At 38.0% G+C, this 16,136-nt stretch overlaps 1 protein-coding gene across 2 annotated transcripts in view; it reads left to right on the top strand.

Moving 5' to 3' along the window:
- EMC2 (ER membrane protein complex subunit 2) overlaps window positions 1-16,136 on the top strand; it is a 44,190-nt gene that overhangs the window by 9,480 nt on the left and 18,574 nt on the right. For both annotated transcript variants that reach the window (XM_059815348.1, XM_059815349.1), the window contains 3 exons: window positions 512-576; window positions 5,997-6,082; window positions 8,959-9,016. In XM_059815348.1, the coding sequence (XP_059671331.1) occupies window positions 512-576; window positions 5,997-6,082; window positions 8,959-9,016 (209 nt within the window). The remainder of the gene's footprint in view (window positions 1-511; window positions 577-5,996; window positions 6,083-8,958; window positions 9,017-16,136) is intronic.

The raw sequence follows: 16,136 nt of genomic DNA, 5'->3' as shown, positions 1-16,136 counted from the left end.
CAGTTTGCGTAGCTATACTGTTAAATTCTTTATATTGTAGAAGTCAGTAGGCCTAGAACAGAAATAATGCAATCTGTCATTGTTTTAGAGAAATTGTTCAATTCCAGGAAGACAACAACATTTGTAGGACTTCCAGCAATGAAACAGTTAAGGCAAATTTGTTTTCTTTCTAGCCCAGGTGGCTGTTTTCCAGGTCTGATCAGAGAGCAAGTCCTAATGGGGATCTGTTTAGAAGACTGCAGCTATAATGTTAGGAAAAGCAGAGAATTAGAGCTTTTTTGCCTTTCAAGATGTCAGAAGGTACTTTGTTACTGAAAGCAATAAAATTGCTTAAATGCGTTTTTAATTAATTCCAGCAGTTTCTTAAAATGTCCCTGTTTCAGTAGTGATCCACGGGAGTAGAAGGGGAAAAATATACAGACAGAATTCATTAATCTTATTTACATTGTAGGTGTTTCCCATTATCTTAAAAAAATAAATTATCTGCATTTAATGTTTCTTTTGTGTCCAGTTTGGATAATATATGAACAGGTGATGATTGCTGCCCTGGACTGCAGTCGAGATGATTTGGCATTGGTAAGTTTTCAAGTTGACTTTTCCCTCAAACCTTAAGTTTTCTTCCTGGCTATCTCTTCCAGATAGTTCTTTGGACAGTTATAGGATATTCTGAACTCTATAGCTTGGACTTGCAGAATGTCTATCGAGAAATACACTGCTGGGAAGAAACCACCTCCACCCACCTTCTCTAATGTGTAACTTGTGTTTAGACAGATCATGTCTCTTCCAATAGCCGTGAAAATATTTACAGCTACTCTGGTGTGGGCTAAATGTCAAGAATAATATTGAAGTTGCCATGTTGTCCAGAGAGTGTTTGTTTATTGAAAACCTCTCAAATTATATTGGTTTTTTGAATGTTTTGAGGTAAAATGTCCTGTCATGCATATCATACTGTATGTCATGTTACCTATCATCAAAGAAAGTCATTGACATATTGGAGCAAGTCTTCAAGATGAATAAAGAGCTGGACTGCATAATGTATAAGGAAAGGCTGAGAGATCTGAGTTTGTTAAGTCTTGAGAAAGCTAAAAAGGGACTTTATTGCTATCTTTGAATATATACTAATGGGAAGGTATAAAGAAGGTGGAGACAGATTTTTGTAGATGTGTAGCAAAAGACAAGTGCGAGAGACATAAGCTGCAACAAAGGAAATTCCAGTTAGATGTTAGGAAAAAGTTTTTAACGGGGTTAGTGAACACTTCGGGACAAGTGGCACAGAGAAGCTGTGGAATCTGCTTTGGAGGTGGTCGGAAATGGACTGGGACATGGCCCTGCAGTCATTTGGAAGCTGGCTCTGTTTTGAATGGGATTTGGAGCAGGTGACCTCCAAAGGTCCCTTGCAATCCAAATTATTCAGTGATACTTGATAAAAATATTGTTATTGGATATTTTGGTTTAGTCAATTTGTATGCAAATTTATTTGAATTATACAAATAATAATTTAGATAAAATGAGTTTATTTAGAACTGTAACACCTATTCACTAGATTAAAAATGAAAAAACACTGAAACAAACAAAAAACCCAACGAAGCTTAGCTAATCCTTTAAAGGCAGCAACTGAAAAAGGCAAAAGCGTCTTTTGCAGGCAAATTTTAATAATCTTTTCACCCCTCCTTCACAAAATGCTGGGAAAAAAACATGAGCTTGTCTGGTGCCCTGAAAGCCAGCAAGCTTGAGTTTATTCTAAGTTAAAAGAAAGGTATTTTCAGGAGTTCAGGTCGTTCATGGGGATTACTGTTCCAGTGCCTTGTTCTCTGTCAGATGGCAAAATACCCCATAAAGTCTTTGAGCTTCATGTGATGTTATTTGGGTGAAACTTAATGGTCTGTGATATACAAGGGGTCAGACTAGAGGATGTAGTTGGGAGAAGGGCAATTTAAAAGTAGGCAGAACTAGACAAGTTTTTCTTGCATCCCATATGTATACAGTAAAACGGAGTACGCTGGAAAATACAGCACACAAGGCTGAACTTGTCATGAACCCGCTGAACTTCCCTTCCTTTTGTTCCTCAGAAGAAAATACTGTTGTAGTATAGCTGTCTGTTTAAGCAAAAACAAATAGACTTACTGTCTAAATAAATATATTTCTGTGTTCTGATTTATATCTAAAACAGTTTTGGTCTTTATTTTCAGGGTCTTTTTAGGAAGACTTTCACAAAATTGTTGAGGGAGCCAGTGTTGAAAGATCAGTTGTGAAACACTATTTATTTTTACTAACCTTGGCAGGGATTTTCAATTTCAGTTTCTGTGCCCTCTAAGGAATACTGCTTGAGGTGAAGGAGTGCAACATTTTACTTGCAGCTCAGAAATGAGGTTTAAAGCTTAGAGGGAAACTTAGTTGTTTTTTTATTTTTTTAAATTTGATTGATTTATAATAAAGAAGTAGTTATTTCAAACAAGTCAGCATCATATGTGGGTTTTTGCTACAGCTGTAGCCCTGAAGTAGACAAACGGCTTTGGAACTTCTGGTTTTTAGCAGTGAGCTTTTGACAGCTGTGATGCATTTTGCTTAGGGGTATACCTCTCATCTGCTCCAAATGAGGAGGCTGAAATGGTTTTCAGAGTAATTTATCTGACTTTTGTGTTTTCTTTTTCTTTCCTCTTTTTATTACTGTTGTCCTCTCTGTCCTGCACAAAATGACTGTGTGTAATGCATGTCCCTACTGCAGTCATCCAGTTCTTTCATATGCATGTTTTAGTGAAATCACTTACTGTTGGCAGGCACTTGCACTACCAGTGTTTTACTGTATCACAGAATCACTATGGTTAGAAAAGACCTGTAAGATCATCAAGTCCAACCATCAACCCAACATCACCATGCCCATTAAACCATGTCCCACAATGCCACGTCCACACGTTCCTTGAATGCCTCCAGGGATGGTGACTCAGCCACTTCCCTGGGCAGCCTGTTCCAATGCTTGATAACCTTTTCAGTGAAGAAATTTTTCCTCATGTCCAATCTAAACCTCCCCTGGCACAACTTGAATCCATTTCCTCTTGTCCTGTCACTAGTCACTTGGGAGAAGAGACCAACACCCACCTCTCTGCAACCCCCTTTCAGGTAATTGTAGAGAGCGATGAGGTCTCCCCTCAGCCTCCTCTTCTCCAGACTGAACAACCCCAGTTCCCTCAGCCGCTCCTCATAAGACTTGTGCTCCAGACCCCTCACCAGCTTCGTCGCCCTTCTCTGGACACACTCCAGCACCTCAATGTCCTTCTTGTAGTGAGGGGCCCAAAACTGAACACAGTATTCGAGGTGCGGCCTCACCAGCGCTGAGTACAGGGGCACAATCACCTCCCTACTCCTGCTGGCCACACTATTTCTGATACGGGCCAGGATGGCGTTGGCCTTCTTGGTCACCTGGGCACACTGCTGGCTCATCTTCAGCCGGCTGTCAACCAACACCCCCAGATCCTTTTCTGCGGGGGATCTTTCCAGCCACTCATCCCCAAGCCTGTAGCATTGCATGGGGTTGTTTAGCCAAAGTGCAGGACCCGGCACTTGGCCTTGTTGAACCTCATACAATTGGCCTCAGCCCATTGATCCAGCCTGTCCAGATCCCTCTGCAGAGCCTTCCGACCCTCCAGCAGATCAGCACTCCCTCCCAACTTGGTGTCATCTGCAAACTTGCTGAGGGTGCACTCGATCCCCTCATCCAGATCATCAATAACTATATTAAACAGGACCGGCCCCAAATCTGAGCCCTGGAGGACTCGGCTTGTGACCGGCCGCCAACTGCATTTCACCCCATTCACCACTACTCTTAGGGCTTGGCCGTCTAGCCAGTTTTTTACCCAGTGAAGAAGTTTTACATGTGAAGTCCACGTTTATATTTCTTTGCCTTTGTCAGACCTTCAAAATTAAAAACCGACGTGATTAAAAAAATCAGAAAGCAAATTAACTGCAAATTAAAGCTCCACATACAAATGAGATTTGCCATTGTAACTGCTGAGTTTCTGAGAGAATCTCGAAAGTAGATTATTGACATACTGCAGAACCAGTCCTCAATAACATAAATGATTATGGGGATTACAGGTTAAATTCAGAAAGAGGACATTTGGTGCTGCTGAGTCCAGAACATTTTGAAGACATCACTAGTGTAGTTTCTTTGTGCACTTTCGTTTTCGAAAGTGTTGCAGTGAATTGTTCGTGACTGTCTCACAACTTTTCTTGTCACTTCATTTTGTCTGATGTCTTAATCTACAGGAGTTTATTTTGGCCTTGTGGCTGCTGTATTCGGTTGAATAATGATCGTGTAGTCAGATCTAATGTGAACAATTCTGGTCTTGTAGTACTCCTGCACTTCAGTGCTACTTGATCAGCTTTTTTAATACTGTTGATGGGGTTTTTCTAGATGTAAAATTCCATCTGCAGATTGTGGTGTTTAGTATTGCAAATGTTACAATTTTTGACATTTAAAAATTTTACTGGAGAAAAGCATTGCATGTTTTTATACTGAAGATCACTGTCCTTTGGGTTTCCCCAATCACTGGGCCACAAGGTGGGTTTATTGTCTGCGAAAGTTCTTTTTAAAATCTAGAAGGCTGTTTGTATTGTAAAAGCTGGAGGGAAACTACTTTCCTGGAGTTTTATGTAAGTTTTCCTGTCTCTTAAGAACATTCACTGGTTAGTTCAGACGTCATGTAACGTGTTGCTAAGTACCTGTAGTTTTTTATGACAATTTGTTGTCCAAAGCAGCAGCAGTTCACCTAGACATCACTCAAAGTGCCAGTAAACTGTTTCTGTACTAAACCTGAGTCTTGCTATATGAAATTGCTTTGTTGAGATCTCAGTTCATGGGAAACAAAGATGATCACGATGAAAATATTCTGTGCTTACTTGAGGCTAAGCATTACTTCTTTGGTTACTGTTTCCTTTCTCTCTTCCTTCTCTGTTTTTTTGCATATGGAGAGATGTGAATATATTTCTTTGCTGTGCTCCAGCAACCTGTTTATCTACAGAAACAGAGCAGGAACCTACTAATTTTTCCTGAATTGCTTCTGTATTTTTCCTTTGATCAGTGGATGTGATGAGATGGAACAGATGATGTAGATAGGCCTCTGCTAGAATCTTAGGTTTGAAGAACAAGTTTTTAAACTGAGTTGTATAAATAAATGCCTGGAAAAGGAGGGTTCTGTGTGAAGCTTTTAATGTGATTCAAACCACTGGTCTTTTTGAGAGCCTGGGGACTGTCCTGCATCCCACCTTAATGAGTCACCTACAAACTTTGCAATGCTATCTAGCCACATTCATGATATGGTTAGAGTTTGTTTGCTCTGGGGAAGTTGTGACTCAGTCCTTCTACCAAACATCCTTTTTTGCTAATCCAGAGAAATCTGCCTGTGATTAATTTCTTTTATCCAGCCCAGGTGTCTCATTGATTTCAGGAGTTAGAAGCTATGCCTCTTCTGCCAGCAGGCTCAACCCAAGTCAGTGACAAACATTTTCTTTGGATTTCAATTTGTATTTTAAAAATAAACACAGGGCATAGTATTAGCATAGTTTGTTCCATTGTAAGATACCCATTTATTAAAGAAGCATCACGTAAGCTCTTACCATCTTTATTTTGTTTTTTTACTGTCTTGTGTTATTATGAGGCAACTGAGTAGACTTCAAGTTTTAATAGTATCAGAACTGTTTTAGTAGCTGAGTTTAATTTTCTAGACAAATAACTATTTCTAAGAAGGCCTGATGATCTAATGGCCTGTAGGGAAGATATTTTTTAGAATTAGTTTCCTAACAGTCAAAGTTTCAGTTTCTGAGGTTCTCTTTATCAATACCTTTTATTGCTTATTTAAAAAATTGCAATTTGCTTTTACTTAGAAGTGCCGTTTCAGGTTGTTGAATTCGTCAGCCAAGGACTTTATTATTTTTTTTTTCTTCCAGCTTCCGTGTAGATCATTATATTCACAATAGTATTTTTGGTTTTATTTGTATAGTTTTGTCTTCAGGAGCTAAGGCGGCAGTTTCCTGGGAGCCACAGAGTTAAACGATTAACTGGAATGAGATTTGAAGCTATGGAGAGGTAAAACCTGAATTTAAAAAAAAATGTGCTTTCTGTCTGGAAGTTTGCTTGCTGTTTCTTAAAAAGGAATTCAGGCACTATAAAAACACGGCAAAGCAATGCTGGGCAGTTTCTTTATAGAAAATAATGATGTGCATGATCATATTATAATGTTTAGACATTTTTATTGCATTATTGCATGTACTGTGTGGTGTTACATTTTTGCAATCTTCCCATCAGACTTCATAGATTACAAAGATCTCTTACTCAATGACATAACTCATTATACAGTAAAACACTAGGCACTTTTTAAACAAGTCTGAGAGGTATATGTTTCATCTCACAGAGCTAGAGTAGCATGTGAAAATCAGTGCCAGCATTTTTTTGCCTTCATTGTTCTCCTGTGCTTCTAATTGCTGCAGGATGTAGCTCTTTTCCCTTGTTTTCTGAGTGTGGATAAATCGAGTAGAACTTAATAAGGATTGAATCTATAGAGTTAGTTATAGAAACAACTCAAAAAACCATATGGAATAGAATGGCAGAACCTAAAAGTCAGACTGACCTTTTTGAAATCATCTATAGAAGGGTTACAGCATACTAAGTTTAACAGGAATCATTAAAATAATGAACAGCTTAAAACTTCACAGTTTTCAAAGTGGAGTGACCTCAGGGCTTGAGGTTGACCTTTATTGTCCGCCTTTCTCCTTTGGATACATCTTTAATATCAACGTTCTGTTCTAAAGCACTTGTCTTGGGTGTTGAGAAGGACTTCCAGCTTCCAATGCCTTTGAATGCTAGCAAATCTGTTCCATGCCACATTTTGCATACAGAGGTGGTGAGATTTGGAGCTTTTGGGCCATCTTGATATGAAGAGTTGGAACTTAGAAGTAAACCCCTAAATGCTTTTTGTTGTAATTTATTTATTTAGCAGATGTTCTTCATCCATTGCATCCTTGCAAAATTAACTTTTAAAATGTTACTTGATATGAGCCACCAATGAATGTCAGTTGCTTGGATCAAAAACAGTGGATAACTGGACTCCACAACCACAGTAGCAGTCTTGGGGCAACTAAATGTTCCATGTTTTACGCTCACTTTATATCAAATACACATTTATGAAGAATTTCCATTAAACTTAGCTCTTTTTCTGTCTTCATTTGATGTAGCATAAGAAGACAGTGAGAGAATGGCAGCAGATTTTCTTCCCTTCCCGAAACCTATTCAGAAGCGCAGAAGATCATAATTCTGTTCAGGCTTATGTGACTGCATTGAAGATGTTATTGCATGGGAACAGGTCTTTGTGGGAGGTGACTGCTGCGCAAACATTATGTGTTGTTTCAGCAACGAAGTGAGATTGAGCGACAGTTTTCCAAAAGTGCTCTTAAAAATTCTTGACAAAATGTCTCTTGTCAGGTTAGATCCTTGAGTTTGGAATATCAGGGGAGCAGAGGCATTAATGAAAGCTGAGGTTTCATCTTCATAGATTTTCTCCAGAAGTCGGAGAAGAAAGAGGCTTCAGCTCTGGGTTGTCTTGAAGAGGAACCCATCTGCAGGTGCTCTAAGCCATGCCCTGGAGAAGCCTGTCTCTCTCCACTGATTATAAATGAAGCCTAGGGAGACTTAGGCTGGAGGGATCATGTTTTCAGTTGAAGAAGTGAGCGTCTTGTTAAATTCTAAGTGACTTGTAGGAGTTGATAAGATCCTGCCTTCCCCAGCAGCAAGAGGAAACAGTGAAGAACATACCTGTAGACTGAGACATCCCTGTAGACACTTGCTGATCAAAAAAAATAGTATTCTGGAACTTCACCCTGTAAAGTGGGATTATGGCCATCATGTTCAGTCTTATAAAATATGTTGGATAAAGTAGCAACTAACAGTGAACATGACTACAGCATTGTACAGCACATCTGCTCAAGTCTGTAGCAGTCACCTTCTACTTGTTTCTGCTTTTGTGCTTCCTTTCACGTTTGTTCTCATACCTTGTGATAACTGGACTGGACAGCTGAGCTATGCTAATGTCAGCAGGGCTTAGGGAGCAGTGAGAGTATGTAAATGTGTGTCCAAGGTGAGAAGGGGATATGTAGCATCAAAATCAGTCAGCAGTACCTCTGAAAAACTCCTTGTCAAACTATACATGAAGACACAAAGTATGCCCTAGTTATGTGGTGATAGCGTAACAGCTGTGCAGTCAAATGTGTTTTGAATTGAATTGTTTCATTTGTCAGTTTCAGTCATGTGCATGGCTGGCTGAATACACAGGTCTGTTTCCCAGAAGGTTTAAAGCATTTATAGCAGCTGGAGTAACCTGTTTTGAGCATACTTCAAATAGCAGAAATATTTAATAAAACCTATGTAGTGATGGTGGAAAACATTTTCTTTCAAGATTTATGGTATAGTCTAGGGGTGGACTCCTGTGTGAATCCTCCCAGTTTACTGTATGCTGCTGCTTATACTTTATAAAATCATAACAGAAGAAACTTACATGAAGTTTTACATAACAATAATGAAGTGAAAAGTCATTATTTTGGATGACCTTTCAAATTTTGGGGTTTCTGTTGCTTGGGAGAGGTGAAAGGGAGAGTTGGGATGTGATGATTGGACCTATTGGGTACAGAAAAAGAGAACAGATAGGAGAGTAAGAAATTGGGTGTAAAACGTATAACTTGCTGCTGAAACAGTATTCCATGAAGTAATTACCATGTATTTTTTTAACTTGGTGACATAAAATATTGCTCTTCATATTTAACAGTTACTCAAGATAATTTTGTATGAATATAGTTTGCTTAAATATATTCAGTATAAAATTGCAGGAGGGTTATTAACTATTGCAAGGACAGTCAAAAAGTCAGGAGTTCTGTCTTAGCAGAAGTAAATATGTGAATGATTTCTTTGAACAGGTATGATGATGCTATCCAGTTATATGATAGAATTTTACAAGAAGATTCAACTAACACAGTAAGTTTGAATGATTTTTCTGAACTGCAGTGCTTTGTTGTTTGAAACTGTGATAATGTTTTGTGGGTTTCACTGTAGAAAAACCTGTGTCTGTATTACTGTGTTTGTTTCCTTTAGTTTCCTACTATAATAACCTATGTTACTTTCATTAGAACAAATGAGATTTGTTTCATGATGAGAAGGCATAATGTAATACCTGCTTAAACACTGAATTTAGAAGACAGGATTATAACTAGCAAGCTTTCCAGCAGTCTTAGTATGGTTTAGATTGGGCCTTTCAGCTTTTCCATTTGCCCTGAATAGTCAGTATTTAAAGGACCAATATAGACTGCCACGTGTCTTCTGTCATCTTAATGCTTAATCTTACTTAAAGATTAAGCATGAATATGCTCAGGTAGTGCTTGAATAGCAGTTATTTTGATTTATTGTTTGGGACATTTTACTAGCTTTTGAATAAAAATATTATAAAGCTTGCTGATCATATAAAATAAAATTTGAGACAGACTGTACTTTTCTTTTAAGCATTTTTTGAATACTTGTTGTGTAAGCCACCTTGAGCTATGAAATGCCAAAATGAAAGTCTAGGGAAACTTGTAGCAATATATTTTCAAGGATAAAACTAGAAACATGAAGAAACTGTGGAGTTTAAAATGTTTATATCACATGTTGCAAAGTCAATTAATTATTATTAATCATTGTCTGTTTGAGGGTATATGTTTGTGTTACTTGGTTTCGAGGAATTGGTTCTCTTTATTGGGTAAACTTCTATGTAAATGTAATACTTGGGCTATTGCAGATGTTTTGACAGTCTCATGTAAATGTTCCTTGGTGCATTTTGAACCTCTGCCTTTCTTTAGTTAGCTTATTTGATGTGGTCTGCTATTCAGAAGGGGAAGACCCACAGAAACACAGATAACTGGGGGTAACTAGGGTATGCCAGAGCTGGATATAGATAAAGAGCCATCACTTAAACTAAGTAAACCATTAAAAAAACCCCACAAAACAAATTAAAAAAACCCAACAACCAAAAAGCACCTAAAACCACCAAACCAGAAAATTATTTTCAAGGCAACACATCTGAAAACGTTAATACCAAGTTAAGCACTCGGACAACAGTGGTAGGTTAAAGTCTGTGTCTTTTAGCAGTGATAGAACTCCTATTTTTTGTGCAAGGGTAAAAAGAACTGTTTCAGTTCTTCACTCTTATTTTTTGCTCTCCCTAGAGCAGTCTACTTGAACTATGTTCTGCAAGACAAACGTAGGTGATCTGCAGTTGGTTTTGGAATGTCTGTAGTGTTTTTGAGTAGAAGTTTGAGCACAAGGTGCATAGCTGTCTGTAGTAAATATTGATGGATTTTATCAGTGTGTGGCCAAAAGAGTTTCAGAGACACTAGGTCTTCAGAGTCATGTTAAAACAAGATGGAACCCATCTACAGTGAAGCCACAAGAATACATCACCTAGGTGCACATTTTATGACCTTTTGCTGAAGCCAGTGGAAAATGGAGTACCATATTACAGTGACTTCTGTGGACCACAGATCTTTCAAGTGTGCATTTTTGGCAGTTTTACTCTTCAGCTGTCTCAACATGGCTAACGTCATCTGAGTGGTTTGCTGGATAGTTTTATACAACAAAATGATATATTTAAATAAGTAATATGCATGACTATTATCTAATTTGGATTTCCTCCTTTAACAAAACCATAAAGATCCATAAAACAATAATATTTAGAAGCATAAGATGTAAATATTAGAACAGCTGCATCATCTATTGGATTTCTTAAGATCTGAGAACAGAAGTGGAGTGTTAAATGCAAAGCAAAGGTTCCTTGCTATATAACTGTAGAATAGGCTGGCTAAGCCTTGCATGTAAAGAGTGAAAGTTAAAGAGCAAGTTTTGATAAATTGTCATCTGTAGATTTCTTTGTGTCTTTTACCTGCTAATTATTTCCATGCCCGCATGTGGCTGCTGTCAGAAAATAAATATTTCGAGATTTTAAAAAAGAAACTGTTGCTGAGTTTTTCTTGGCACTCACCTTACCTTATAGCAGTTTCTTCTCGTTTGCTGACACATGGAGTTGCTTATATACATTAAAGGCTTTGGCAAGTGCTGTAAGTGAAACATAGACATTCGTTCACACGAATCATGTAAAAATCATACTTTGCATCGACGGACAGTTTCAAATAGAAGCATGGAAAAAGCTTTTTCAAAAAAATACTTAGTTTAGACACCTAGCAGACTTTTCCGTTATGAAAAGTGAACTTTGAACTCAAATTATGTAATGGACATTTACACTTTTGGATGAGGTTTTGCTGCATGCAAAACTCTGAAATCAAGATAACAGTAATTATTTCATTTCTTAGGCTAGAATTCAACGTACTCTTTGTTTTTAAAAGGTGATCATCTGTCAATGTTTTATCTCACTATGTATGAGCTTACTTGCTGAAAAAGATGACTCATTTGACAATGGAGCAATGTTAATGTTGTCACTTCAGAGATCGTATTTCATTTTTCAAAGCATGTAGGCGTTGAGTAAGAGGCTGTCCCTTCTCTAAAGAGTTTAACATTAATGAATGAAATGTGACTCTTGTGAAAAGCACAACTTACGTGCATTTTAATAGGATAAGAACGGGAACCTTTTCCATTCTTGTCCATTTTAGTTGAAATGAAGGCTTATTAGAGCTGTAGCTGGCACATTACTCTGTTATTAAGGCTGCGTAATATTTTCCATTGTAGGGACTTTTTTATTAATTGAAATTTAATCTAGTATCCAACTGAAAATCTTTATACTGGTGCCGAACAGTGGCTGAGTTGTTTGTAGATCTTCAGATAAAATGCTTAGTCTGTTTCTCAGAATGAAATAAGGGGGGCATTGTTTTTTTAGCAGGGTTGGTAGAAAGGACTTTTTTGTTTGTTTTTGCTGTTAATGTACTTCATTGAGAAATCCTCATCCTGCTCTGCTTTGGAGGGAAGCCTTGGATACTAACAGGAAAAGAGCTCTTGGTAGAATGCAGCTTTTATTATACTATGAGAAAAACACCCAAACTGGCTAAGTTACAGGCATTTGAAAATCTTTGCTTCATGTTCTCAGCAGAGACTCTTGGAATTTTTATTAAATACATCTTCTTAAAATCCCGTTTGTATTGAGCGTGATCTATCCCAGGCTACAGAGACTAAGTAGGACTTACTTGCAGTTGCTCCTCCTGGCTGTAGGGCTGTGAGAAAGAGGCAGACAGTAGGGAGATTCCGTTCTTTTCTGAGCTGCACCCAAGCAATGAGCAGGAGAAGGAAAAAAAAATCCAGAAGGAACTGAGTAAAAAGAGGCCGAAGCAGAACTGTGAGGACCATAAGAGAGAGGGACAGTTAATGGAAGGTTAGGTGGTTAGTTAACAGGAGAGGTAAGGTCAGATGTAGGGGAACAGATGGCTTCAAGGGTGGGTAGGAGATCAGAACAGAGGGATTTGTATTAACATTTAAGTCTTGGCTGCTTTTTTTTCTTCCCTAAAAAAAAATTAATAAAATCACATTTTGCCTTGAGGCACTGTATTTTCTGCTGTCAGTAAACAGCTTTGAGACCTACTGGTGAAATGTCTCTTATTCCCTGTAGTACCTGGCGTGTATTAGTTCTGTCAGTAACTGTTTTAGCTCTAATAGCGAAGGCATATACCATTTGAATGCTGCAAGTAACCACACTTGTGGATGGAATTTCTGTTCTTTCACTAAATAAAACCCAGGTACACTTCATACCTTCTGGAGATAAGGCTAAATGCTCAAAGCATGCTGCTTAAAAAATGCCAGAATCTGCCTGCGCTTAAAATGACTGGTAGTCTTTTGAAGTAAGTAGTTACTGTTTAGATGTATCCTTTGTAAGTTCAGGTAATACAGTGGCTAAACTATGGTATAATACTGCGATATGAAATGTAATGCCACATTCAAACCCTAGGCATTTTTAAATCGCAAGTTGATCTTGACAGTGTTCTCAGCATCTTTATTAGTGGTCTGGATACTACATTAAGGTTTATGTTTTGGATGGATTGCTTGTGTAAAATTCGGTAGGAAATTTGCATGGAATTGATATATCTGTATTTTCTATTTGAGACATAAGTCTGTATTTCTGGGAATGGGGCTTGTACATAAGAACCTTACAAATGGAAGTAGTATCTTGAATGGTTTTGCTCTCTCATTCGCCCCACAGCAGCCATGTGAGATGAAATAGTACTGACATTTTACATACGGAGAGCAGATGAAAGCCCAGCTCTGCAAAATTATTTCGGACTCAGTTCCTAAGCAAGCAGTTAGCTCTCTGATTTTGCTATTGATTTCAATTTTGTAATGAATATTAAATGAGGAATTTTTAAAATATGTGTGGATGTCTCTGTGAGGTTAAGTTGAATGGCTTTTATTTTACCCTGGCAAAGATTCTGCTTTTGGGGAGCAATTGGAATGTAGGCCCATCTATTTTAATTAGATAGCTAAACATTTTTGTCAGTCAAGCCCTTCTCGAGGTAGCCTGTCCAAGAGCATAAAGAAGGTTGATGATGAGAAAGAAAATTTTATTCATGTGTTCAAGGCTTAGGTTGGTGTCTAACCCACTCCACTGTCATCCTAGTGCTACTGCAGTTTCTCCTGATTCTTCAACTCAGCCATCAAGAAGATTGCAGAGCACTTGGTCAACACCAGGGGAAAGTGAGATAAGGCACAAAGTTCTGCCGTAATTCTAATCCACAGAAAATCTGATGTCTTTATTGGGATAATTCTTCTGCTGTTTTTCTTGGTGCTTTTTCAACTAAGCTTTTAATACAGCAAGATGCTGTATATGCTTGCTTAGCTTAGGGCATGTGGCTAATCTCATTAACTTCATGGGTCTAGTAATATAATTGTGTGAACAAAGAATTAAAAGACTTTTCAGAACAAGATAGTGTTCTGGGTGAAGTAGTTGTCTTTCAGGGTTTGTACAATACTTCACTAACAACTCTGTTGTTTATGGGAGTGGGCAGGAACAAGTGTATGCATATGGTCACATGAAATTACACTTTCCCATGCTATTTTGAGATTCTTTTTCTAGCCAAGCTGGACATGTTTCAGAAGAGGGACAGGAGGTAGTTGAAGACGTGGGAATCCAGATAGTAGAAAGATTCAGAGCAAAATCTTAGTATCATGTAAATAGGCAGCAATTATATATCATGAACATCTGAGTTCATGCTTCCCTAGCATCTCTTTCTATCATTGTGCATTACTACCATCTTGACTGTATAGCTAACTTTTTTCCCCAGTTCCTTGTCTCTACAGTCTGAGCATTGGATATCTATTTATCATCTGAACAGTGATAATTGTTTAAAACTCCTGCAGTAGCTGTGCATTCATTTTGAACAGAGACCTCCTGTGAAGTTCTTGCAACTTTGTACATTTATCTACATAAACCTACATAAATCTATGCTTTAAGTTGCAAAAAGGCAAATTGCTCACCAAATGAAGCAACTACTAATACGGGGAATTTTCTGAGTTGACGTGTGTATGTTTCATTAAATACATTGCTAGCACTGCCAGAAAAGCACTGCCTAAACTTAAATATGTATAGTAGTAGTTTTAAAGGGAATTGAAAAAGATAGTTTGGCTCTGTGTCTGATGCAGGATGGAGTTGGTGAGAGCTGTGAAGAGCTGCAGCTGCTGCTACATCTAGTCCCCAAGGAGGACTGGTGGTTAAAGTGGGGATGCACGATGTGGATCCTAAAGAAGTGTTTTCTTCTTTTGACAGTTAGAGCACCATTTACCTTTGCAAGGTTTTTTTTGCTTGTTCAGTCATGATTGGTGAAGTGACAGAGCAGAGTGCATTCCAGCATTTTTCCCATGTTTTACTTCTGTGAGCATAGCACTTTTAAATGTTGGTGGAGATTTTGTCCCTTGAAATTAAGTATTTGAGAACATAAAAACGGCTATACTGGAGTCGTGCCAAAAGTCCATTTTGCTTGTCCTGTTTCTGACAGTGACCAATAGCAGATACCAGGGGAAATGTATAAGAACAGGGCAATCACATTATGCTCTGGTCTGTTCTGCCAGTTTATATTCATCTTCATGTTATGGCTTTCCTGTGCCAGAAGTGGTAACTCTGTTTTTAATAGCTCTTCATGGAATTTGTGTATCAATTTTTTTTTTTATTTTTTTTTTAAACTTGTGTAAGTTTGGTGTGCGTGTGTCTACAACTTTATTCGGAAATGAAATTTCATAATTTATTCATGGATTGGGCAAATCTCTCTTCATTTTTTTATTATTTTTTCCCCCCAAACCATCAATCTAACAATTTTATTTGATACCCCTAATTCCTCTGTTACAGTCAACGGTTGCTTTCTGTTCACTTTATTCATGCTTGTGATTTTAGGGATCTTTTGCATTTTTCTTCCCTCTAAGCTGAGAAGTCCTAATCTGTCCAGCAATTCTTGTTGCCATTTGGTGCCCTGAAACCCTGCTGCTGTTCTGAGTATCCTTTCTGGTTTTTTTCTATATTTGGATGAGGAAGGAGAGGACAGAACTGCAGTCAGTGTTAAAAATGCAAAAGCATTATGGAATTATACAGTGGCAAAATGATGCCACTGGTGTGTCACACTGTGTCACAGTGTTGTGGGTTTTGGTTTTTGGGGCCTTTTTTTGGTTTGTTGTTTAAGGCCTCTTCTGAAGATTGAACTGACATTTGATAGAACTGTTTATTGTAACTCCCACATCTCCTTCCTAACTGGGCAAATTCAGACAGCTTTTCTGTGTACGTTAAATTAGTATTGTTGTACCCTGTATGCAACACTTTATCTAGATAAAATTTCAGGGGCTGTTTTACCATGCTGATATTCACTGTTGTGAATGCTATTCTTTGCAGTTGACTTTTGTTCTTTATACTTACAAAACTGATTATCATCAATTAACTTTAGCACATCACTGCTAATTCCCTTGTTAGATAACTTATGAAGATGCTGAGCAGCAGTTTTTAGTACAGACGACTCTGGGATTCTCAGTGCAGAGTACTCTCTGGTAGACAAGAACTCTTTTCTCCTCTATTTTATATCTTTTGACTAGTTTATTTATCCATGTCAATACCTTCCCCTCTTACACTGTAGCAGCTTAGTTTCCTTCA

The sequence above is a fragment of the Gavia stellata genome, chromosome 3 (assembly GCF_030936135.1).
Source record: "Gavia stellata isolate bGavSte3 chromosome 3, bGavSte3.hap2, whole genome shotgun sequence".
In the NCBI taxonomy this organism is placed as follows: domain Eukaryota; kingdom Metazoa; phylum Chordata; class Aves; order Gaviiformes; family Gaviidae; genus Gavia; species Gavia stellata.
The sequence above is the reverse complement of the archived record's forward strand: the minus strand, read 5'-3'. Positions and strand labels throughout refer to the sequence as shown.